The following is a 27,244-nucleotide window of genomic DNA, read 5'->3' as shown; positions in this document are numbered from 1 at the left end:
TGCCCTCACATAACATACAATTTTATAAAACATATCACAGGAACCCCAAAACATGCAATAACCCCATAACCAATATATCCTCGGAACCGGGGGATCTGGGTGAACCACATGTCCAAAATTCACCCACATCCGTTCAGTAGTTTGGAAGATACAGTTACACTGAAAATATACAAGTTATACCAAAAATAGTCACTAATAAATGTGTCCCCTGTTTGGTAGTTTCAAACTACTGAATGATGTCTCTGTGCACCAAATACAGGCAAGATAGCACCGTGTTGAAAAGTCAGAACAGTGTCTGTGAGCTAAAATGGCCGCTATCTATTGTTCTCACCATGTGCTCCATCCAAGCAAGTAAGGCAAAGGATGCAATCCAGGGACAGAGGGCTCAGTCCCAAGTGCCTTAAGACCCAATAACTTAAGGGACCATAATCCCAGGGCAGGAGGCTGGTAAACAGCCCCCTCCAAAACACCGTGGCGAGGTTGGTTTTGCCACAATAGATATCACCTAAGCCTTATATGACACCAAATATAAGAATTTTGGCGCACGTTGTTTAATCTTCAATCACACACTCTTGTTGAGCTGAGAAACCAGTGAATTAGGCACACCTCTTTGGTGAGTTAGAGGTTTTCCAGTTTGCATTGACACACTTTAACATCATTTATGAAGGTAGCTGTCATTTTGGAACGTATTTTCCTTGGGGGCTGTGGTCACATGACCATGTCCATGCAGCTCTTTCTTATTTCCTGTCATGTTATGTCCATTAGCGTGTGATAGAAGGGTGTCTATATAACTAGCTGGGTGGAAGGGGCTATGAACTAGGGGTAGTGCTGGAGCAGTGGTAGAGAAACGAGAAATGCATCACAGATTTGTTTGGATACAGCAACGGGAAGTGCTACATACATGATGTCATGAAACCAGAGTGATTTGGTAATATGGTGAAAAGGGGTCTGGAAAGTCCAAATTAAAAAAGAGAAAGTATGAGGAAGTTGTACATGAGATTATGTACATGAGTGGTTTTAATGTTATCACTGGTGAATATGTAAACCATCACTAGATGGCAGCACACCCCAATTGAATAATCCACAAAATAGTTGAAAAGGAACAGTTGTTGCTAAAATAACGATATAAAGTAAGCCAGTCTCTAGCTGGGTAAGGAATAGTGTCTAAGGAAGGCTTAGGGTCAGATAATAGGGAGGCAACAAAGGGCAATTGCGTTTACCCAGTGGCCTCCACTACATAGGACCTTGACCTCTCTGATCGATGAAAGGCTTTCTAGACAGGACATTTGAGCTTTATGTTTACCTCAGTTTTGCAATGGTTTTCTGGTCTTATGCATCAGCATATAGGCTCTGTCAAAATGAAGGAGATGTACGTTGCTCATCCCACTGTTTCACCTCCAGGTGCGTAGCTATAGGGGGTGCAGAGGTAGCAGTCACTACCAGGCCCAGGAGACTGAAGGGGCCCAAAGACCCTTGTGCCACATAAGAAGACCCCAGCATTATAGAAAGTGCATGCTGCTCAAGTTACACCTCTGGCTGGAGGGAAAGGGGTAATGTCAAGAATTTGTACAGGGGGGTGCCATTTCAATGTTTGCCTTAGGCAGCACAAAGGCAATGTGCTTCCCTGCCCCTGGCCATAAAGCACTGAAGGAAGGGGGGCCCGGTAGTCCACGTAAGATGCAGCACATTTATTAAAAGGTGCATGCCAGCTATGAGCCACCGTAAATTTCGACAATTTATTCGCATAATCTGCAGTTTAAAAAAAGTTTAAATTTTTATATACCAGAAAACGTAATGTAAATGTGCACCAATATGAGTAATGGTAAATCACACTCTATAAATATAGCCTGCAAACCAAACTTAATACATACGGTGTGGTTCTAGAAGAAAAGAACAGTCCTGCATATGCAATACCCTAGACCTGGGGGGATCTGTGAATGCACCGGCTCCTCAGGGGCTTGCTGCACATACACAATAGAGGAAAAAAAGAGTGCATTTCCAAATTCAGAGCAATCCCCGGAAAAAAAAAGCCTGCAGGTGGTGCCTATCATAATGTACAGCTAGAAATTAATGTAACATATACAGTCGGGTCCATAAATATTGGGACATGGACACAATTCTAACATGTTTGGCTCTATACACCACCACAATGGATTTGAAAGGAAACAAACAAGATGTACTTTAACTGCAGACTGTCAGCTTTAATTTGAGGGTATTTACATCCAAATCAGTTTGCATATGTTGCTGATTGGGGATTAACGATGCCGGCGGATTAACCATGCCGTGGTCTCGCTGATCGCAGCATACTGGGTGTTTGCGGCATCTTGTACATCCCCATCGGGTCCCCGTGCTGCGGTGACGGGGACCCGATAATTGCTATGGCAGCCCCGATGACTTGAACAGGCATCGGGACTGCCAGCTAGGGAAGCCCAGGAGATAAAGCCCCAGGGCTGGGTCTCCTAGGCAACTGTTAGCATCTAAGGCCTCTTGCACATGAATGTTTTTTTTCCATTTCTGTTCAAAGATAGAACATGTCCTATTATTGTCTGCATAACGGACAAGGATAGTACTGTTCTATCAGGGGCCAGCTGTTCCGTTCTGCAAAAAACGGCCGTCATCCGTATTTTTTGCGGATCCATTTTTTGTGGACCGCAAAATACAGAAAAAGCCATACAGTCGTGTGCATGAGGCCTTACAGTGTAAGATGCTGACAGTTCAATACAGCACAATACAAATGTATTATGCTGTATTGAAACAGGGACCAGACCCTGAAATATTTAAGTCCCATAGTGGGACAAAAAATTAAGTGAAAAAAGAAGTAAAAAAAAAAAAAAAAAAAAAAAAAAAAAAAAGTAAAGCTTCAAGTAAAAAATAAATATATGGAGACACTAAAACATGATTTTTTTGTTTCAAAAAATGCAAAAAAAAATAAAAAAAATGAAGTATACATATTAGGTATCGCTGGGTCCGTAACAACCTGCTCTATAAAAATACCACATTACCTAACCCCTCAGGTGAACACCGTAAAAAAAAAAAAAAAAAGTGTCAAAAAAGCAATTTTTTGTCACCCTACATCACAAAAACTGTAATACCAAGCGATCAAGAAGTCATACGCACCCCAAAATCATACTAATCAAATTGTCATCTCATCCCGCAAAAATGAGACCCTACCTAAGACAATCGCCCAAAAAATGAACAAAAAACTATGGCTCTCAGAATATGGAGACACTAAAACATCATTTTTGTTTTGCTTCAAAAATGCTGTTATTGTGAAAAACTTACATTTTAAAAAGTATACATATTAGGTATTGCCACGTCTGTAAGAACCTGCTGTATAAAAATATCACATTACCTAACCCCTAAGGTGAACACCGTAAAAAAAGTGTGTGAAAAAAGCCATTTTTTGTCATCTTACATCTAGGGCTGAAACGATTACTCGATTTAATCGAGTAATACGACACAAAATAATCCTCGATGCAAATTTTTTGCATCGAGGATTCGTTTGTGTCATGTGACCATGGAGCGGGAGTGAAGCGCTTGCTATTACTCACCGCTCCGTGGTCACCCGCCGGCCCGCAACGCACTGTACTGGATCCTGACACATCGTCAGGTCATAGTGCACGTAAGCGCGCACTATGACCCGACGCTGTGTGCTGAGTGGCTGGCAGCGGAGGAGGCGGGGCGTGAGTGGCGGTACAGATCAGAACTGCTGGTTATCGACGGAAGGCTGGTAAGTGGCTGCATGTGTGGAGGCGCACTGTGTGATTAGTGCTCGCCATGTGTGTCCCAGCACGGAGAACCCCTATGATAACACGTTTACCAGCCAGTGGTGGAGCATGGACTTCTAGTTAGAGCTGTGTCACCTGTGCCGGAATGGCCAGAGGATGATAGGGGTAGTAGTGCTCACTGGCCTTGTTTAGAGGGGTGTCACGGCTGGCGGTGGGGAAAACCCCCAGCCGTGCGGTGCCAGGAGGAGGTAGGGTTACCACTTGGCCGGGACCACAGAGTTAGGGAGCAGGTCACCTCCTATAGCGTCCCTAACACTGACCCTGTCTCCTGTCTGTATGAGCCGACCTTGGTGGTAGGAGGGCTCATACGCTGGAACCTTATAGTCCCTACAAGCCCTCAAGTCGGCCCTGAACTAAGAGAACAGAGTAAGACAACCCACTCCTCCTAGACACAGAGGAGCAGGAGTCTCCTTGGCCAAGCAGCATAAAGAGAAACAGAAACAGCTATGGCAGTGACAGGCAAATGGAACCAACACATCACTCACCTGCCACAGACAACAAACCCTGGAACCCATGTGCAGGTGCTGCAGTTCTGAACACCAACAGACACAGCACACACCAGACATCACACAGGAACCCAGGACCATAAGCTGCAATAATAAGTAAACCCCACACACACCTTCATAACACCGTGAAACATAGTTTTTACTGACAAAGGTTTATGACCAGAAGGATGGTCCCCACCAGGCAGATGGAGGAGACAGGAGGCTGCTCCAGCCAGCATGGCTGAGAGCAACCTACTGAACCCAGCCAGGGACTGAGGCTTTATAGGCCAAGAGGCCACACCCAACGGTCAGAACACACCCAGTGACATCACACACACACTGGGAAGGGAGTTAACCCTTCCAGCACCACAGAAGGGAAACTCACATAAAGGGGAAAGCACACAACCTCACTCACCTGTCTCCGACGGCAACGGCATGCGTGGCAACCGTGTCCTCAAGAACAGCCAACAGGCCGAGACACTTCCACAGCATGCAAACAGCACCAGACGTTGCCGCGGACAACCGCAGGTGAAGGGAGGAGTCCAAGTGCATATTAAACATCACCTCGTGCACAACAAACAAACAAGGAAGTGCACAATATCACACGTTGCCAAGGGCAACTGCACACATACCTATTGTCCGCGGCAACCGCACCTGAGGCAAACAACTAAGTGCCCCCAGCTGCGGTTGACAACACCAAGCCGCGGGCAACCGCATGCGGCTCCCAAGGAGTCACGACCATGACCAAGGGTCGTGACAAGGGGCTGATGATTGGAGGGTGTTAGAGCACCCCCTGTCGTTAGTGGCTGGTTCAGGGTGGTTTGGGTTTTATTTCCTTTTAGTCTCTGATGTGGGTATATCCCTTCACCATGACATCACTGTGCACACTATCCCTGCACTGTGACATCACCGAGCGCACTATCCCTGCACTGTGACATCACCGAACGCACTATCCCTGCACTGTGACCTCACCGAGCGCACTATCCCTGCACTGTGACCTCACCGAGCGCACTATCCCTGCACTGTGACCTCACCGAGCGCACTATCCCTGCACTGTGACCTCACCGAGCGCACTATCCCTGCACTGTGACCTCACCGACCGCACTATCCCTGCACTGTGACCTCACCGAGCGCACTATCCCTGCACTGACCTCACCGAGCGCACTATCCCTGCACTGTGACCTCACCGAGCGCACTATCCCTGCACTGACCTCACCGAGCGCACTATCCCTGCACTGTGACCTCACCGAGCGCACTATCCCTGCACTGTGACCTCACCGAGCGCACTATTCCTGCACTGTGACCTCACCGAGCGCACTATCCCTGCACTGTGACCTCACCGAGCGCACTATCCCTGCACTGTGACCTCACCGAGCGCACTATCCCTGCACTGTGACCTCACCGAGCGCACTATCCCTGCACTGACCTCACCGAGCGCACTATCCCTGCACTGTGACCTCACCGAGCGCACTATCCCTGCACTGACCTCACCGAGCGCACTATCCCTGCACTGTGACCTCACCGAGCGCACTATCCCTGCACTGTGACCTCACCGAGCGCACTATCCCTGCACTGTGACCTCACCGAGCGCACTATCCCTGCACTGACCTCACCGAGCGCACTATCCCTGCACTGTGACCTCACCGAGCGCACTATCCCTGCACTGTGACCTCACCGAGCGCACTATTCCTGCACTGTGACCTCACCGAGCGCACTATCCCTGCACTGACCTCACCGAGCGCACTATCCCTGCACTGACCTCACCGAGCGCACTATCCCTGCACTGTGACCTCACCGAGCGCACTATCCCTGCACTGTGACCTCACCGAGCGCACTATCCCTGCACTGTGACCTCACCGAGCGCACTATCCCTGCACTGACCTCACCGAGCGCACTATCCCTGCACTGTGACCTCACCGAGCGCACTATCCCTGCACTGTGACCTCACCGAGCGCACTATCCCTGCACTGTGACCTCACCGGGCGCACTATCCCTGCACTGTGACCTCACCGAGCGCACTATCCCTGCACTGTGACCTCACCGAGCGCACTATCCCTGCACTGTGACCTCACCGAGCGCACTATCCCTGCACTGTGATCTCACCGAGCGCACTATCCCTGCACTGTGACCTCACCGAGCGCACTATCCCTGCACTGTGACCTCACCGAGCGCACTATCCCTGCACTGTGACCTCACCGAGCGCACTATCCCTGCACTGTGACCTCACCGAGCGCACTATCCCTGCACTGTGACCTCACCGAGCGCACTATCCCTGCACTGTGACCTCACCGAGCGCACTATCCCTGCACTGTGACCTCACCGAGCGCACTATGACCTCACCGAGCGCACTATCGCTGCACTGTGACCTCACCGAGCGCACTATCCCTGCACTGTGACATCACTGTGTGCACTATCCCTGCTGAGCTGATGGCACAAGGGGAGAGAGCTGATGGCACTGGGGGAGAACGAAGGGCGTTGGGGACTGATGGCAGGGGGTCTGGTGAGTTTTTATAAAGGAAAACAGTCTATTAATTCATTTTTTCTTATTAGAATACTCGATTAATCGTAAAAAATAATCGATAGAATACTCGATTTCTAAAATAATCGTTTACTGCAGCCCTACTTACATCACAAAAAGTGTAATAGCTAGCGATCAAAAAGTCATATGTACCCTTAAATAGTGCCAATCAAACCGTCATCTCATACCCAAAAAAATTAGCCCCTACATAAGACAGTCACCCCAAAAAATAATAATATGACATTCAGAATATGGAGACTAAAAAAAAAACATTTTTTTCAAAAACAACCAAAAAATTTCATATTTGGTATTGTCTGCTCTATAAAAATAGCACATGATCTAACCTGTCAGATGAACATTGTAAATAACAACAAATAAAAACTCTGCCAAAACAGCTACTTTTGTTACCTTGCCTCACAAAAAGTGTAATATAGAGCAACCATCTTTTGCGGCCCCAATGAAATGAATGGGTCCGCATCCGAGACGCCAAAACGGCGACTCGGATGCGGACCCAAACAACGGTCGTGTGCATGAGGCCTAAAAGCCACACTACAGATGTGTTTATGAAACATCCAGAAGGAAATGACAATCTAATCTTTTTTTTTTCAGTGAAAACCACAAAAAAACTGTTTAGTTTTAAGTTTTTCAGAAAAATTTCATTTACAGCAGTAGGTAACATCTCAGGCTAGGTCTACACGACATTGGTCGCACCAATGTCGCGCAACAATTTTTATAATGATAGTCTATGGTGTCGCACTGCGCCATGCTGCGACTGCAACACGACAGTCGCAAAAAAACATCGAAGATAGATTTTTCTGTGACTGTCGCGTCGCAGTGCCACACCATAGACTACCATTATAAAAAATGTTGCAGTGTAGTTGTGCCCTATGTTTCACGCGATACATATCGTTGTGTAGACCTAGCCTTAGACGCTCTCGTCCTCTGTGAGGGCTGTACACTGCAGTAGGCTAGGGCTACACAATTTTTATAATTAGGCTAGGTCTACACAACGACATCTGTCGCAAGACATTTTGTTGCACTAATGTCGCGCGACAATTTTTATAATGGCAGTCTATGGTGTCGCACTGCAACATGCTGCGACTACGACGCAACAGTCGCAGAAAATCCATTTGAGATGGATGTGCGACACCATAGACTGCCATTATAAAAATTGTCGCGCGACATTAGTGCAACAAAATGTTGCGCTACAAATGTTGCCGTGTAGTTGTTCCCTAGCTGTCGCGCGAAAAATGTTGTTGTGTAGACGTAGCCTTAGGCTAAGTCTGCGCGACAGATAGGGGCGCAACATTTGTTGCTTAACAATTTTTATAATGGCAGTGCAACATGCGACATGCTGCGACGCAACAGTCGAAGAAAAATCCATCTCAAATGGATTTTCTGCGACTGTTGCGTCATAGTCGCAGCATGTTGCAGTGCGACACCATAGACTGCCATAAAAATTGTCGCGCGACATTAGTGCGACAAATGTCGTTGTGTAGACCTAGCCTTATAGTCTATGGTATAGTCGCTATAGTCACAAAATTTCTATCCGAGATGTGGCAGTGCGACACCATTGACTATCATTATGAAAATTGTCGCCGACACATGTCGTCGCCCTTGCCTCACAATCCACACCGGCGTTCTGCTACCAGCCCCACCCCCTTGCCAAGCCGCGCACTCAATAGAAAGGAAACAGCAGAGGGGCGTCACGTGACCGCTCGACAACACGTGACTCCTACGTCACCACTACCAGGTGCAGCTCCATTCTAGACGCGGCCGAGCACCGAGTGAGGGAGCGAGTAGACAGTTCGTGGGACACTGCTCACGTGAGTGCCCTCCCCTGCCACTGCCCCCGAGAGAAGCTGGCTGGTGCCCTCAGCCTCCACAGTGCCCGGCCTGTCCCCGGTGCACATTTCACCCAGTAACCGCGGTGTGTGCAGCAAGTCTTCGCTTGTGTGAGGGCGCTGCTGGTGCTGGTAAGGAAGTGTGTGCTTCTTAGTCACCGGGTGACTCTCCCTACCACTCCTTGACGGGGGCTGACAGTGCACCTTGGGTGTACCCTGTAACCTGGGTGCTGGGAGGAGGAGGGCGATGTCGGTGATCTCCTAAGTTACCATGTGACGCATCACGGGGATAAAGTTGTCATTTTGTCCCATCCTGAACTGTCCTGAATGGACACCATCATGTCACCGTCCATTGCTTGCACTCATGCAGCCCTGTATTATACAGGTCGTCGGTGGGATTAAGAGTCCCCCATTATATTTAGTCTTTATGAGATCTTTTTTTAAAAATCTGAATTTTTACTGTCTGTGTCTGTGTCCAGCACTGTGCTCTCCAATGCTGGTACAACTCCCAGCAGGTGGCTGTCAGGAAGTTGTAGTTTTAGAGCCACAGGTTGTTTTGATACAATCCCACCAATGCGAAAAGTAATATTTCATAGGTCTACAGTATTTATAATCCGATAGCGCCCCCTACACCCTACACTGTACTTATAACCCGATAGCGCCCCCTACACAGTACTTATAACCCGATAGCGCCCCCCTACACAGTACTTATAACCCGATAGCGCCCCCCTACACAGTACTTATAACCCGATAGCGCCCCCCTACACAGTACTTATAACCCGATAGCGCCCCCCTACACAGTACTTATAACCCGATAGCGCCCCCCTACACAGTACTTATAACCCGATAGCGCCCCCCTACACAGTACTTATAACCCGATATCGCCCCCCTACACAGTACTTATAACCCGATAGCGCCCCCCTACACAGTACTTATAACCCGATAGCGCCCCCTACACAGTACTTATAACCCGGCAGCGCCCCCCTACACAGTACTTATAACCCGGCAGCGCCCCCCTACACAGTACTTATAACCCGGCAGCGCCCCCCTACACAGTACTTATAACCCGGCAGCGCCCCCCTACACAGTACTTATAACCCGGCAGCGCCCCCCTACACAGTACTTATAACCCGGCAGCGCCCCCCTACACAGTACTTATAACCCGGCAGCGCCCCCCTACACAGTACTTATAACCCGGCAGCGCCCCCCTACACAGTACTTATAACCCGGCAGCGCCCCCCCTACACAGTACTTATAACCCGGCAGCGCCCCCCCTACACAGTACTTATAACCCGGCAGCGCCCCCCCTACACAGTACTTATAACCCGGCAGCGCCCCCCCTACACAGTACTTATAACCCGGCAGCGCCCCCCTACACAGTACTTATAACCCGGCAGCGCCCCCCTACACAGTACTTATAACCCGGCAGCGCCCCCCTACACAGTACTTATAACCCGGCAGCGCCCCCCTACACAGTACTTATAACCCGGCAGCGCCCCCCTACACAGTACTTATAACCCGGCAGCGCCCCCCTACACAGTACTTATAACCCGGCAGCGCCCCCCTACACAGTACTTATAACCCGGCAGCGCCCCCCTACACAGTACTTATAACCTGGCAGCGCCCCCCTACACAGTACTTATAACCCGGCAGCGCCCCCCTACACAGTACTCTTTATGCAGTATTTAAACCTCATTGTGACCCCATCCCCCGCTCAGTAGTTGTGCCTCCTGTACTGTTAATTAAAAATAATAATATAAAAATATATATTTTATTACACACTCACCTAGCCCTGTTTTCCCTATGATCGGGGTAGATTCTGCACTCCCCAGCAGACGAGATGCGGTGACACATTGTGCCCGCTGGACTGTAAAGGAGGGGCACAGAGGGAAATTCCCCAACCTGCACAATTCTATACACCATGAGAAATTCCCTGAGAAGACATTAGGGAGCGTGCACACTACTGTGTTGGTTTTGCGGTCCGCAAATCACGGATCTGTGTGTTCCGTATGTCTTCAGTTATCTTTCCGTTCCGTAAGTCCGTATAATACGGACGTGGTGCTTCCGTGTGTCATCCGTTTTTCATGGTCCGCAAAAAACAAATGGGGTTTCCTAGAATGTTTTCAGTCCAGGGGTCCGCAAAAAACGGATGACATGCGGATGCATTTCCAATCATGTGCTATCCGTTTTTTACAGACCCAATGACTTTTTATGGGGCCACGGACCACAATTTGCGGCCAAGTATAGGACATGTTCTAAAATAAAAGCAACGGACAGCACACGGATGACTATGAAAGGCATTCCGCAATTTTTGCGGACCCGTAGAAATGAATGTGTCCGTGCATTGTCCGCAAAAATTGCGGAACGGACGCAGAAGAAAAACATGGTCGTGTGAATGCTCCCTTACAGTGAGAGGACGGTTAGATTTGTCTGCCACTGTTCCATGGCTCTGAATGTGGTATGTGAAAACCCGTGCTGACCAACAAGAAGACTGTGATGTGCATGTAGCACAGTTCTCCAACCCTTTGGCACGGTGTGTAATAACAAGTTATTAAATGGCTATCGCTTTTAGAATAGTAACTTATGTGGAAGTTAATACTAATTTCCATATTTTTATTTTTATTTTTTATAGGTCGAGAAGATGGTACGTGAAGAAACCATTACTGTTCCTGAAAGGATCTATTAAACGGTAGATCATCATTTACCTGAGAAAAATAATTGTCCTTCATACAGAATGGCAGCAGGCCCACCGCAAAGTGGGGGAGCCGTAGGCCCATCGGGGCTCCCTACAATGACAAGCCAGTGGAATCCGGCATCTCTTGCGGTGGCAGTATGGGAATGGCAAGATGAACTTAATAAATGGAGACCATACAGCAGTAAAGTAAGCAACTATATTGAGCAATGTATGCAGTCTTACCAGCAGCAGAAAAATGCCCGCGCTCTTGGGAACAGCAATAGTATCGCACTAGGACAAGCTGATCCAAAGCTGGCGCCGTACATTATCGATATTGCAACCCTTGCACAGTTTCGCCAAGACACAGGTGAGGTTTTGCGTTGTATGGTTTTTGGTAAACGGTTGAGAATTTGATTGAATTGATTGTCGGGAGATCCTTGAATATTTGTGTTTTTTCTTTTTATCTTTTGTTTGATTCATGATGCATTACGTGTAACGAGGCAAGTAAGATTAGCTGGAGAGCATACAGTATTTCAGCCTGTTGAACTATACAGAGGTGTAGTCTGGGCCTCAAAACCAGGCTCGCTGTGTGCCCAGCACCGAGCTCCCAGGGCAAATCCTACCCAGGCATGGCCAACCTGCGGCTCTCCAGCGGTTGTAAAACTGCAACTCCCACCATGCCCTTTTGTAGGCTGATGGCTATAGGCAGTCTGGGCATGCTGGGAGTTGTAGTTTTGCAACAGCTGGAGAGCCCTAGACTCATTCATAGCAGGAACAATTTTATTTCACCCCTTGAACTGCGGCCGTGGAAGTGGTCTAGGCCGTACCTGTATTCTGTATTATGCTTATGGCTTCATTTTAATGTATGTGCCATACAATGTTATATACCACCCATAGGGTTGTAGTGTAAAAATATATATGCTATTTCATGTACATGTCAAATTTGTTGCAGATTTTTATTTTTGTGGATTTGCAGTGCAGCAACAGAAGTACAGTACATGTCACAGGAAGTCTATGGGCATACCACATAGTAATTTCACAGGTCTATCAGAGCTGTTTGCGGACGTGTGAATGGACCATTAAAGTACTAACTGCCATCACAGCAGGCAGCTGAACTCAGCGGGTCCATCACTACACTGTGCTGCTGTAGTACAGGTGGCAGGTTCTCTTTAAAGGGCATGTCACAGATTTTCAAGTATGTGAGGTGCCCTGCTTCTTGCAGACTTGTCTAGATTTGCAGCCGATTTCACCCATTTGGATGGTTTTACATGCAGCATAAAAAAAAATAAAAAATTGTTTTGATGTTTTTTGGAGCCAAAGTCAGAAGTGGATTCAGAAGGAATGGGCAATAAAAACGCAGAAGACCAGTAAAAATCTAGGTGTCCCCCACCCTTAGGCCTCATGCACACGACCGTTGTTCTGGTCCGCATCCGAGCTGCAGTTTTTCCGGCTCTGGTGCGGACCCATTCACTTCACCTGTCCGCATCCATTGCTCCGTTCCATAGTCCTGCAAAAAAAAAAATATAACATGTCCTATTCTTGTCTGTTTTGCGCACAAGAATAGGCATGTCTACAAATGGGCTGCATGTCCCGTTCCGCAAATTGCGGAAGGCACATGGGCGGCTTCCATGTTTTGCGCATCCGCAATTTGCAGACCGCAAAAAACTGAACGGTTGTGTACATAAGGCCTTATAATGCATTTTGCCTCAGATTACTTGTAGGTTTATCCACGGCAAATCTGCCCAGTGAGAACGTGGCCTAAATGATCTGAAAAGAGCTCTTTATTATGCTGCACTGAGCGAACAAAAAGGAGGAAGGAGCAGTGTTGTAATGTTTGTATACCGCTTGTGATGTTATTTCTTTATGACTAGTGAATGAAGAGAGGTGTAAGTTGCATCACATGTTCCTTTATAGTGGCTTATGTAATGTTTCATGGATATTGACTGCTGCGACCAACACAAGCAATCCTGAGGGTGGGGGTCCCGTGCTCTCTAAGCATAGCAATGGTTATAATCTATAGGGTAGGTAACACCCAAGTATGCATGCTACAGCAGTTTGTGTATAGTAGGGATCGACCGATATTGATTTTTTAGGACCGATACCGATAATTTGTGAACTTTCAGGCAGATAGCCGATAATTTATACCGATATTCTGGGAATTTTCATTTTTGAAAAAAAAATAAAAAATTCCCACAAATCTGCTGAAAATTAATGTTTATTGTTAATGTGTATTTTTTTTTTTTTTTTTTTTTTTTGTAAATCTTTCTTTTTCATTTATATTTAATATTTTGGTGTTTTTTATTATTTTTTTTTGTAACTTTTTTTTTTTTAACTAACTTTTAGCCCCCTTAGGGACTAGAACCCTTGTCCTATTCACCCTGATAGAGATCTATCAGGGTGAATAGAAGCTCACACTTTCCCTGCTGCTCTGTGCTTTGTGCACACAGCAGCATGGAGCTTATCATGGCAGCCAGGGCTTCAATAGCGTCCTGGCTGCCATGGTAACCGATCGGAGCCCCAGCATTACACTGCTGGGGCTCCGATCGGAGGAGCAAGGGAGAGGGGATCCTGTGGAGGGGCGCACTGCGACTGGGGTGGGGGAGCCCTATGCGCCACCACTTCTTAATACTGGGGGGGGAGGGGGGGCGCACTGCGCCACTAATGCTTAATACTGGGGGGGAGGCGCACTGCGCCACCAATGCTTAATACTGGGTTGGGGGGGGGCGCACTGCGCCACCAATGTCTGATACTGGGGGGCTTGGGGGGGGGGGGGGGGGGCGCACTGCGCCACCAATGAAGCTTAATCTCTAATTTATTCATATACAGGAGGCGGGAGCTGGCTGCAGGATCACATAGCCGGCTTCCGACCTCTATGAGCAGTAGCTGCGATCCGCGGCACCTGAGGAGTTAACTACCGCAGATCGCAGCTACAGCTCATAGAGGCCGGGAGCCGGCAATGTGATTCTGCAGCTCCCGCCTCCCTCCTGTATATGAATGAATGATAGATTAATCTTCATTGGTGGAGCAGTGGCCATAGCTCCTCCCCTCCTCCTGTCCCCTGTCCTTACATTGGCGGCAGCGGCAGGAGCAGCACAGGGGGAGGAGACACTGCTCCTTCTCCCCTGTGCTGCTAAGGGGAACACGGAGAGCGCTGTCAGCAGCGCGATCAGTGTTCCCCATACGTTATCGGAATATCGGCAAAATAGATGCCGATACCGATAGTGTTCAAAATCCTGAATATCGGCCGATAATATCGGTAAATCCGATAATCGGTCGATCCCTAGTGTATAGCCCTAACCTGAGTTAAAAGAACATATCCGGTTATCAGTCTTAAAGGATAACTGTCATATTTTCATCAAAAAGTCAATTTTGGCATATATTATATATATATATTATGCTGCATTATGCATAAAGCAATCTTTATTTTCTTCACTTACCACTGGTTTTCTTGAGTTTTCCTAGTTATGGCTGTTTTGAATTCTACATTATGAGGATCTTCTCAAGATGGCTCCTCTGCCAGTTCTGAGGCCAAAACTGCATTCCCTCCGGTCACATACACACTTGCTGTAGTCAGCAGCTTCCTGCCAGCCAATCAGATTGGATCACAGAGAGAATCTCCCTGCCAGACAATCAGATTGGATTACTGAGAGACACGCCTCCTCACTCTGAAGCCTAATGCAGGCATGCAGTGTGAAGGACCGCCCCTCTGTCTTCCTAGACAGAGACAGATGAGCCATAACAACGATCTTTTAAGGGAGCAGTGGAAAGGGACAGAGGACATTAAAGAGGACATTTTATCAGTTTTGACATAGGCTAATTATAGTATTTCCTTGGGGCCCCCACGGATGCCATTGGGCCCCCAAACCCCCCCCCCCCCCCCGTTCGTATGCTGTGTGTTGTCCCCCCCCCCCCCCCCCCCCGATGAGTTGGCGCGCTGTATCATAATGAGCAGTAAACTCGCAACGGGGAGGAGATGCAGTCTTCTGCTGCGGGCGTCTCTTTCTCCCTGGCTGTGAGCTCGATCCAATCAGAGCGGATCACAGCCACGGAGAAGGAGACGCCCACAGCAGAAGACTGCGTCTCCTCCCCGTTGCGAGTTTACTGCTCAATTTAATACAGTGCGCCTAAATTATCGCGGGGAGGGGGGCACAGCGTACGAACGGGGGGCTTTTAAAAAAAAAATAAATAACACACCCATGGCATCAGTGGGGGCCGCCCTACAAGGTAATACCATAATTAGCCTATGTCAAAACTGATGAAAGGTCCTCTTTAATGAAAGCTGTTATTATAAGGCAATTACAGATCTTTTGACAATCATTGACAGACTAACTCAGGTATACATGCCTAGCTCTAATAAACTAGCAAATAAAAGAAATATGACAGTTATCCTTGAAGTTCTTGCAAAGTCGTGAAACCGTTTTGCTGACATCATGAAGTAAAGAGAATGTTCACATGAAGAAACTTCCCTGCAGGAAATAAGACTACATAAATCTTTAAAGCAGAAGTATATAGAGAGTGGTGAATGACTAAGATCAGTGGATTTCCAAGATTTTGAGTAGTGAAATGTTGCAGTACCTTAGCAAGAGGCCAATTGGAGCTAAATGGGGCTGTCTGTGAATGAGGGGCGAGCAACTCTTCAGTAGGGGAACCCATAAATGTGGTCACTCTTGGACTTCTACCAGGGCTGTGGAGTCGGTAAGCCGGAGTTCTAACTCCGACTCCTGCATTTTATCAAACCCTTCATAAATGACCAGTAACTTAGTAACAAAAATGTATTGTAATAAAATGGTAACATCTGGCTTTTTCTGACCATTTTGTAAGTGATCAGGCTACTTAGATGGAACTTAAAGGGGTTCTCCGGCTTTTTTTGTATTGATTACCTATCCTCAGGGTAGGTCATAAATATCAGATTAGCCTATTCGCTGAGCAGCTGTGTGGGGAGACGGCGTGCGCAGTGTGCTTTGCCATCAGCAGGGGTGAACAGGAAGAGACAAGGGAGACAGTACATGCGCACAGATAGGGCATCAATAGAAAAAGCATGGACAACCCCCTTAAACCATATTTATGGAATACAATTTCTGAAATTATCTAAATTCCTGTAATGAATGGGACCGGGGGCCGCGCATGCGTGGTATGCTCCAATTCAGTTCTATGTGGAGCCTGGCTTGGTGGTGGCCGGAATGGAGTCCTCCAGCCACAAGCTTGTGGGGCTCCGTTCTCGAAATAGGTGTGGGACCTAAACCTATAAGACAGTGGGGGCATATTGTCCATGTTGGGACAACCCCTTATAATTTAAAGAAATCTAGGAATGTGTCCTCCAGAAAAAGTAAAAATAAATACATGTATATGTATATGTATATATATATATATATATATATATATATATATATATATGTCCTGGAAATGCAGAGAATTATGTGCAAGTTTTAATTAGAGTAATAGAAACCTGTAAAAAGTTCAGCTGCTATATTCAGTGTCCTAAAAAAGGAGCCTCCGCTATGGAAAGACTCATTCTTACCTGCAGCTCCATTCCTGTACACTGGCTCCTGTGTGTCCATTTTCCTCTCCGCCTTGGGCATGATCGTCTGCTGTGCTGCATCCAATGTCTGGACTCGTAGCCACAAAAGACACATCACCACTGATGCCAGTTATTGGCTGCAGCAGAGTAGATGATTGACTGTGTCGGGGATGAATTAAATAAGCTGCGGATCGGAAGATGGGGACAATGGAAGCAGAACCAGAATGGTGGGGCGTAGGATAGTAGGATTCTTTCCATAGAGGAAGCAAGCTGTGAGCACCTGTGAAGTTACTTCTACTCTGACAGCCCTTGTAGGGTCCATTCACATGTCTGCACTTTGAGTCTGGATCCATTCCGCAATTATGTGGAACGGATGCGGACCCATTCATTTTCAATGGGGACGGAGAAAGATGCGGACAGCACACAGTGTGCTGTCTGCATTTCCGGTTCACGGCTCCGCCAAAAAATAGAACCTGTCCTACTCTTGTCTGCAGCTGCGGACAAGAATAGACATTTCTATTGGGGTGCCGCCGGCCAGGTGTTTTGCGGATCCACAAAACACTGCGGATGTGTGAATGGACCCTTAAAGGGGTTATCCGGGTTTTACTGGCTAGGGCAGCGCTAAATCCCGCCAGTCAGTGCCGGAGACGTAACCGGGCTTCCTGGCAGCCCCATAGAGAGCCCCGGTACGTCACCAGATCTCCAAAAAAATGCCTTTGCTCTACGCGATTTAGCGCAGGGCAAAGGAGGGCATCGGAGCATGAACTCCTCCGATGCTCCTGTCAGGGGGGCTGCCGGGGTGAAAATTGAGGTATGTCTGGGTTCAGCTCTGAATCCAGACAACCACTTGTTGTCTTCCTGTTTTGTCTAACAGTTCTGAGATGACTGCAGGCATGGCTAATAGTGAACTTCCTCCTTTGGTCGTCGCTACTGAGCATGTGCAACACAGGTTCAGGCCTTGTAACTAAGGGCCTTGGAGCAACATAAAGATACCTAGTATAAAGAACAGAACACCGGAAAGGTGAGAACTGATTTGTTGTCACCACTAAAACCCCCTGCTTATCATTGATTTTGATAAATAAGGGCCTTTAGAGTCCAAAACATAAAATATGTTTATAGTTAACGTTTCTAAACTTTTCTAAATTTACATGAAAGTTAATACATTTATTACACTATTAATAACTGAGATATTTACAGGTGAAACTTGAAAAATTTTAATTTTGTGCAAAAGTTCATTTATTTCAGTAATGCAAATTAAAAGGAATTGCATTAATGCAGCTTAAAATTCGAATTTTGTGAAAAGTTTCAATATTCTAGGCTCAGTGTCACACTCAGGGTACCTCAAAATTGTGACTTTGGGGTTTCATAAACTGTAAAATAAAGGGTGGAAATATCTCGCTTTGCAGGTAATGAGTCTATCTCATATGTTAGTTTCACCTTTTAAGTTGCATTACTGAAATAAATGAAACTTTGCATGATATTCTAATTTTACGAGTTTCACGTGTGTGTGTGTGTGTGTGTGTCACGTGACTGCAGCGGGCCTAGCTGCCATTACAGAACCAGATGCTGGCCCCCATTCACTTATGGGGCGAAAAATACGGTAAATAAAAAAACTAGAAAACCCAAAATATTTGAATTTGTTTAAACACATGTAAAATAAAGCAAACTTTCAAATTGTCTTTATTTCCAGCTCATATGGAGATTCAGATGTCATAGTAACAGACTGCACACTATCTCTGTAGTCTGAACCTAAAGTCACTTTGGCATCCATATCCTGCTTCTTGTTAACTCACTGAATGTACTGTATGTTTGAACACATGGAGGGGCATATGACTGAACGATCACACTACAGGGCTTGTTTGTCGTCTGTTACCATGGAGACGCAGAGATCTGCATAGGAGCTGTAGAAGCAGCAGTAAATGGTGTAGACCAGCATGCCTCAGCATGCTAACTATTCCCTAGTGCCAGATACCATTATGTTACTATGAATATATTCTGACATGCTGCTGTAGTTTATAGACCTTTCCTTTCAGCTTTTCATCATGATTCAAGCACTGTCTGTGAATTCCCCTAAACAAGCTGTGAGCTGGTCACTATGCTGGTTTCCTGCGAGGCAGTGAAGCGATATGGAACAAGTGTGGTGTAGATCATTGCATTCTGTAGAGAAGACTTCATGTGCAGTAACCTATTTTCATTTCTTTTAGAAAGGTAACAAACACGTTATGAAAGGTTGTAAACTAGTAGTCGGAATATTTTTAGGTGAATATGTTTGTGTTGACCATAGTTGGCAGCATATCAAGGCACATTTATATTAAACTTAGTGCAGGCATACTATCCTACCTAATCTGACAGGGTGTGGATAGACGCCACTGCACGTTGGGAGGGATAACTTCTGCAGCAACCAACCGATGCCCAACGAATATCGTGCACTGGTCTTATTAATTAAAATAGGACTCGTACATGGTGCTCACTGGATGGCAAACTGTTTCCTCTGACCTGCTCCAGTGGTGAATGAAATAGAAGAATATGCCCAAACCCTTTAACGTTTTCGTTTTTTTTTTTTCTCCTCTACCCGTAGCCATAACTTTTTTTTTTTTTTTTTCAGTTTACATAGTCCTATGAGGGCTTGTTTTTTGCTGGCCAATGTGTACTTTTTAATGGCAGCGTTTACTATTACATACAATGTAGTGTAAAGCTGGGGACAAAAATCCAAATCAGTTAGAATTTGGGGGGGCGGGTAGGCGTAATGCCCCTATTTATTTTAGTATTCATTTTAGTATATTAAAATTTTAGTGCTGCCACCTGCAGGCCTACATTGTAATATACCTGTATGGAGCCTCCAGTAGGCTCTGGCCTATCATTACCAAGGAACAGCTTCCCTGATCTCTGCAATGGGAAACTTTTCCAGGTGCAGGAGCGCAGCTCTCTCGGATTTCCAGCACTCATATGATGTGTATAGTGCTCGTTGTCAAGTGGTTAAAGGGAAACTAGCCATATCTTTATATACAGCCAGCATATGCCACAGTGCTTTACATACATGATCGTCACTCGCTGTCCCCAGTGGAGAGGGTTAAGTTTCCTATCTGTATGTCTTTAGAGTGTGAGGGGCAAAGCCATGAACAGATGTTGTCCCTGATTGCAAGGCTCTGTAAGGCACCATTGCTAACCACTGAGCCACCATGCTGCCCAATGATGAAATGTATCCCATTGTTACTTATTAGGCAATACTTTGAGCTCCTAAAGAAGTAATTCCAGCTGCTACTTCTGATTTTGCAGTGCAGCCCATATAAGTTTGGTTAGCTGCCTACCCTTGTGAAAAATCACTAGATCTATTTGCAGCATTTGGAGCCGCTACCATCTGAAGTCAGGTTTCACACAGTATAGAGCCAAAGAGACTGGTGGTACACAGGCTGCCAGCACCTCCACCCCTTGCACTGTTCAAACGCTTGTTCTGCTGACAGCTATCTGATTTTCCCATAAACATGCATGCTCAGATTGCATGTTTATTTCAGTAGGGAATATGCTGCTGCCCAGCACCTCCAGCGTATATCTCATGGAAACAAGTGATTGGAAATGTTGAAATCCAGCATGTTCCAGATGTCAAGGAACGGTCAGGCTGCCCTCATACTGATGGTAATAGGAGCTGGTAGCATAGACACGTAAGTACTGACAGGGAAAGGTTTTATGCCTAAACTCATGCAGGTTTTATAAATGTTATCTATGCCTGTAACTATGCTCCTGGTGTGAGGAGTTGGAGTCCTTGTACAGAACTGTAGGCTGCAGTTCCGTAAGCTAAGGAAATATATCATAATGGTCCATTAACACAAACTGGCCTGCATATACAGTGCCTTGCAAAAGTATTCACCTTTTTTTGTATTTTGTTACATTGCAGCCTTAAGTTCAATGTTTTGTTAATCTGAATTGTATGTGATGGATCAGAACACAATAGTTTAAGTTGGTGAAGTGAAATAAGAAAAATATATAAATAAAACTGTTTAGAAATAGAAAACAGAAAATTAGCATGTGCGTATGTATTCACCCCCTTTGTTAGGAAGCCCATAAAAAGCTCTGGTGCAACCAATTACCTTCAGAAGTCACATAATTAGTGAAATGATTTCCCCCTGTGTGCAATCTAAGTGTCATATGATCTGTCATTACATATACATGCCTTTCTTGAAAGGCCCCAGAGGCTGCAACACTTAGGCCCCTTTCACATGGGCGAGATTTCCACGAGGGTGCAATGCGTGAGGTGAACGAATTGCACCCGCACTGAATCCGGATCCATTCCTTAGGGATCAACCGATATTGTTTTTTTTTTTTTTTTTTTTTTAGGGCCGATACCGATAATTTGTGAACTTTCAGGCCGATAGCCGACAATTTATACCGATATTCTGGGAATTTTCATTTTTGAGAAAAAAAATAATTAAATTCCTACACAAATCTGCAGAAAATTAATGTTTATTGTTAATGTGTATTTTTTTTTTTTTTTTTAAACTAACTTTTAGCCTCCTTAGGGACTAGAACCCTTGTCCTATTCACCCTGATAGATGTCTAATACTGGGCTTGGGGGGGGGGGGGGGGGGCGCGCGGCGTACTGCGCCACCAATGAAGATTAATCTCTCATTTATTCATATACAGGAGGCGGGAGCTGGCTGAAGTATCACATAGCCGGCTCCTGACCTTCTATGAGCGGTAGCTGTGATCTGCGGCACCTGAGGGGTTAACTACCGCAGATCGCAGCTACAGCTCATAGAGGTCGGGAGCCGGCTATGTGATCCTGCAGCCAGCTCCCGCCTCCTGTATATGAATAAATGAGAGATTAATCTTCATTGGTGGCGCAGTGGCCACAGCCCCTCCCCTCCTCTTGTCCCCTGTCCTTTCATTGGCGGCAGCAGCACAGGGGGAGGAGACACTGCTTCCTTCTCCCCTGTGGCGCTATGGGGAACACGGAGAGCGCTGAGAGAAGCGCAATCTGTGTTCCCAATACGTTATCGGAATATCTGCAAAATAGATGCCTATAGCGGTCAAAATCCTCAATCTCGGCCGATAATATCGGTAAAACCGATAATCGGTCGATCCCTACCATTCATTTTTATGGAGCTGTGCACATGAGCGGTGATTTTTCACGCCTCACTTGTGCGTTGCGTGAAAATTGCAGCATGCTCTATTTTGTGCGTTTTTTTTCACCCAACGCTGGCCCCATAGAAGTGGATGGGGCTGTGTGAAAATCGCAAGCATCCGTGGATGCGGTGCGATTTTTATTTTATTTTTTTCACGCACGGTTGCTAGGAGATGATCGGGATGGGGACCCGATTATTATTATATTTTCCCCCGTATTATCAGGGTTATAAGGGAAAAAAATTGCATTCTTAATACAGTATGCATAGTACAATAGGGCTGGAGGGGTTAAAATAAAGTTGCTGTGCACAGGAAAAGGACCTGTGGTGACGTCACTGCACTCATCACATGGTCCGTCACCATGGTGATGGACCATGTGATGAGTGCAGTGACGTCATCAAAGGTCCTATTCCTGTGCAGAGCAAAGATGAAGACAGAAGAGAAGCTGGGCTGCGCCAGCAAGTTGATTAGGGTCCATTCACACGTCTGTCGTTTCTTTCCTGATCTGTTCCGTTTTTTGCTGAACAGATCTGGACCCATTCATTTTCAATGGGTCCTGAAAAAAAATCAGACATTGTGCTGTCCGTTTATTTTCAGGACCCATTGAAAATGAATGGGTCCAGATCTGTTCAGCAAAAAACGGAACAGATCAGGAAACAAACAACGGACATGTGAATGGACCCATAAGGTGAGTGTTTTATTTATTTTTTTATTATTTTTTTTTATACCCCTCAAGCCCTATTGTACTATGCATTCTGTATTAAGAATGCTATTATTTTTCCCTTATAACCATGTTATAAGGGAAAATAATAAAATCTACACAACACCTAAAGTTTGGGTTTGGGTACCAAACATGCCGATTTTTCTCACGCACGTGCAAAACGCAATACAATGTTTTGCACTCGCGCAGAAAAATTGTGCATTTTCCCGCAGAGCACCTGCATCTTATCCGGGCCAAAAAACATGATGCCCGTGTGAAAGAGGCCTTAAGCAAGAGGCATCACTAACCAAACACTGCTATGAAGACCAAGGAACTCTCCAAACAAGTAAGGCTACATTCACACGTCAGTATTTTTCTATATCCCGAATTTCGGTCAGTTTTTTGCGGATCCGTTGTTCCTGAAAATGTTTCCGTATGTCATCCGTTTTTTGCGGATCCGCAAAAAATGGAAACATGTATAAATTTCACAAAGCAAATAAAGTTGTTTGGATTTCTTTGAAAAAAAAAAAAAAGTGAATAAGTGATTTCTGTGGGCAGGATTTAACTTCCAGGAACGGATTCCGCATAAAACGGATGACATACGTAATGACAGCAGTGCAGCAAGGGACACTCCTACAAAAAATCAGTCAGAGGGAGCGCAGACACCGGAGCCTATACCGGGCGAACGGAGCGGCACCCAGGCATACTAGTAAGTGCAGGGGGACCCCTGGGCGCCGCTCTGCCCACTGATCTAGTTAGTTTTTAACAAAAAGAAAAAGGAGTGAGCACTCACACTATCTGGACCATGGGGATAAATATTTAATTAATAATAACACCACTCAAATACATTAAAATCACATAAAATAACATAAGATAAGAGATGGTACCAACATAAAATCACACTGGCGGGTAATAGTTGCGCAAATCTTGTATAATAAATTCACACTTGCCACCACCTAAGATTGAATGGTGGCAATAAAACCGCAGACCGTGAATGCAATGTCCCAATATAGATTCGTGTGGCTCCGGATTAAAGTGTCCACGTGTATGCAATGTCTCTCAAACAGACAATCTCTCCACAGCTGGTACAGTATGTCCGCAAGGGGCTATAGGTAATATAGGTAATAAATGCCCAATTCAAGTTCCTACCTTAGTCCAAAGTTCATAGTTTTACCAGCTGTTCTCCGCTGGGCCGTCCTGCCACGAGCAGCAAGTGTGCCGGCCGCTTCGGCGTCTCACGTCACAAGTCTCGAGTCGCTGACGTCACAGTATCGCGGGAACACAGAATTTGGCTGGTATGGATGGTAGGCAATTAATCAGACCTGTATTCAGCTCCTATGTCTTAGTGGAGTATTGATAGGATTCCTTATCGCATGGCCATGCAATGTATTTTCTCAGAATCCAGTAGATTGGGTGGGCGCTTCTTCCAGTCACCAGACGCGTTTCGGGGCGTTCTACACCCCTTCCTCAGTGGATTGACCACTGAGGAAGGGGTGTAGAACGCCCCGAAACGCGTCTGGTGACTGGGTGGGCGCTTCTTCCAGTCACCAGACGCGTTTCGGGGCGTTCTACACCCCTTCCTCAGTGGTCAATCCACTGAGGAAGGGGTGTAGAACGCCCCGAAACGCGTCTGACTGGAAGAAGCGCCCACCCAATCTACTGGATTCTGAGAAAATACATTGCATGGCCATGCGATAAGGAATCCTATCAATACTCCACTAAGACATAGGAGCTGAATACAGGTCTGATTAATTGCCTACCATCCATACCAGCCAAATTCTGTGTTCCCGCGATACTGTGACGTCAGCGACTCGAGACTTGTGACGTGAGACGCCGAAGCGGCCGGCACACTTGCTGCTCGTGGCAGGACGGCCCAGCGGAGAACAGCTGGTAAAACTATGAACTTTGGACTAAGGTAGGAACTTGAATTGGGCATTTATTACCTATATTACCTATAGCCCCTTGCGGACATACTGTACCAGCTGTGGAGAGATTGTCTGTTTGAGAGACATTGCATACACGTGGACACTTTAATCCGGAGCCACACGAATCTATATTGGGACATTGCATTCACGGTCTGCGGTTTTATTGCCACCATTCAATCTTAGGTGGTGGCAAGTGTGAATTTATTATACAAGATTTGCGCAACTATTACCCGCCAGTGTGATTTTATGTTGGTACCATCTCTTATCTTATGTTATTTTATGTGATTTTAATGTATTTGAGTGGTGTTATTATTAATTAAATATTTATCCCCATGGTCCAGATAGTGTGAGTGCTCACTCCTTTTTCTTTTTGCTATATTTATCAATTTTTGGGTTCGGGCACCCAATTTGTGAGTTTGCAGCACCCGCCCGTAATTATCTAAGTGTGAGCCAACCACCAATTTACTCTAGTTAGTTTTTAGTTTGTACAGTAGCGAAAGGTCCTCTTTAAAGACCTTTTTCTGTTATTTTGTCCTATTTGTTGTTTGCTTCACAAATAAACATCTTCAAAGTTGTGGGCATGTTCTGTAAATTAAATGATGCAAATCTTCAAAAAAATCTGTGTTAATTCCAGGTTGCGAGGCACCAAAATACGAAAAAAGTCAAGGGGGGGGAGGTGGTGAATACTTTTGCAAGGCACTGCATGCACTAGAACAGAGCTACCCTTCTTATTGCTTTGAAGTCCGGTGTCCTACACTATTTTCAATGTGAAATCACTTGGATCTCCTAAGTGATTTGGATGCTGGCAGGCTGAAGACATGGTAGAGTGCGGGTAATATTGAAACATGCTCTGTAAGTGCCTGTGGAGATACTGGAGCAGACTTTTTCCTGGCTTTTTCTGCTGCCAGTCAAGTGTATATAAAAAATATATAGGAATGTTTGTCAAAGTGTCATCATCTCAGAGACGGATGGGTGTGTAGTACCTGTTTTTGTTATTCCTTGACATGATTATCATTTCTTGGAATGCGATCACTTAGAAAGGCGTTGTTCATTTCCATTCCCAAGGGACATTCTACTTGGCTCTTCCTCACTTAAAAGGAAATATCACACGTATGCACTCAGGCATTGCAATCTTGTTCACTTGGGAAGAAGATGGTTTGCATATAATTGTCACCTAAAGATTAAGCTTACACAGAGCACTTTTAGTCTAACTCTATTTTTGTTATAATAAGTTTGTAAAGGGGTTGTCAGAGATTGATTAACTCCGACAACTCTGTCCTGTAGTGCTGACATCGTCTTTGAGGCTTGCAGCATTGATGTTCTGTACACCCCAGGTCCTTGTGCAGCAAATCACTGGCCTCAGCAATGACATCACACCTAATGTGAGGTAATTGCTGTAGCCAGGAAAACAAACAACTGCAGGGAGGACTGGAGTGCCATGCTGGAAAGGGGTGAGCATGACTTTCTCCTTTGCATGCTGTATCTGTTATTCTCAGTTGTCTCTGAGCTGGTGGGTAGAAACTAGGGTTGGGCGATATACTAGTATCACGATATACCGCGGTATAAAAAAAAAGGCGATATGGCGATAGCGCTGTTTCCTAAATACTGCGGTAATTCGTGACATCATAGAAGCGGTCATGTGCGCTGACCGCTTCTAAATCTGCATCCGCGCCGCCCGCCCCAGCATGAACCAATACGGGACATTTGCAGAGTACTTGTACTCGTACAAATGTCCCCGATACCTGCTTGCGGCGGCGCTCTTAGCAGTTCGGCCGGCGTGGGGGAGGGGAGGAATTCTGCGAATCGCATTCCCGGCACCCGACCTCTGAGAGGACTCTGTGATCCGCGCAATTAACCCCTCAGGTGATCACGGCGTCCTCTCAGAGGTCGGGTGCCGGGGATGTTAAGTCTCTGCATTGGTGGCAGTGCGCCCCCCCCCCCCCCCCCCCAGTATTAATAATTGGAGGCAGTGGGCAGTTCCGATCGGAGTCCTAGCAGTGTAATGCTGGAGCCCCGATCGGTTACCATGGTAGCCAGGACGCTACTGAAGCCCTGGCTGCCATGGTATGTTAGTGAGCAGCTTCATACTCGTGTGCGCCGTGGCCGCCAGGCGCTCCTTCTGTCTGTGCGGCACATTGCAAATGCTATTACGGCGCACGTGAGTATAATGCTGCTCACTAACATACCATGGCAGCCAGGGATTAAGTACTTTTGGTTGGTCAGTGGTCACAAAATGTGTTATTTATTTAATTGGCTTGTGGCTGCCCCCATACAGTGTAACGTCTCCTTGTGGCTGCCCCCATACAGTGTAACGTCTCCTTGTGGCTGCCCCCACACAGTGTAACGTCTCCTTGTGGCTGCCCCCACACAGTGTAACGTCTCCTTGTGGCTGCCCCCACACAGTGTAACGTCTCCTTGTGGCTGCCCCCACACAGTGTAACGTCTCCTTGTGGCTGCCCCCACACAGTGTAACGTCTCCTTGTGGCTGCCCCCACACAGTGTAACGTCTCCTTGTGGCTGCCCCCACACAGTGTAACGTCTCCTTGTGGCTGCCCCCACACAGTGTAACGTCTCCTTGTGGCTGCCCCCATGTGTGTTGTTTTTTTTTTTTTTTTTTTTTCCTTCTAAATGGGCATTTATCACGATATATATCGTTGTCGCAATAAATTTCTTA

The 27,244-nt window shown here is 46.3% G+C and overlaps 1 protein-coding gene across 6 annotated transcripts in view; it reads left to right on the top strand.

Moving 5' to 3' along the window:
• Positions 1 to 8,519: 8,519 nt before the first annotated feature.
• DTX2 (deltex E3 ubiquitin ligase 2) overlaps positions 8,520 to 27,244 on the top strand; it is an 84,171-nt gene continuing 65,446 nt past the window's right edge. For 3 of the 6 annotated variants that reach the window (XM_044286066.1, XM_044286067.1, XM_044286063.1), the window contains exons 1-2: positions 8,520 to 8,617; positions 11,268 to 11,676. In XM_044286066.1, coding sequence (XP_044142001.1) covers positions 11,370 to 11,676 — 307 coding nt within the window. In that variant the 5' untranslated portion in view covers positions 8,520 to 8,617; positions 11,268 to 11,369. The other 3 variants (XM_044286065.1, XM_044286064.1, XM_044286068.1) reach the window with 3 other exon arrangements.

The sequence above is a fragment of the Bufo gargarizans genome, chromosome 3, assembly GCF_014858855.1.
Source record: "Bufo gargarizans isolate SCDJY-AF-19 chromosome 3, ASM1485885v1, whole genome shotgun sequence".
NCBI lineage: Eukaryota > Metazoa > Chordata > Amphibia > Anura > Bufonidae > Bufo > Bufo gargarizans.
Note: the sequence above shows the minus strand (reverse complement) of the source record. Positions and strands in the feature narration are given on the sequence as shown.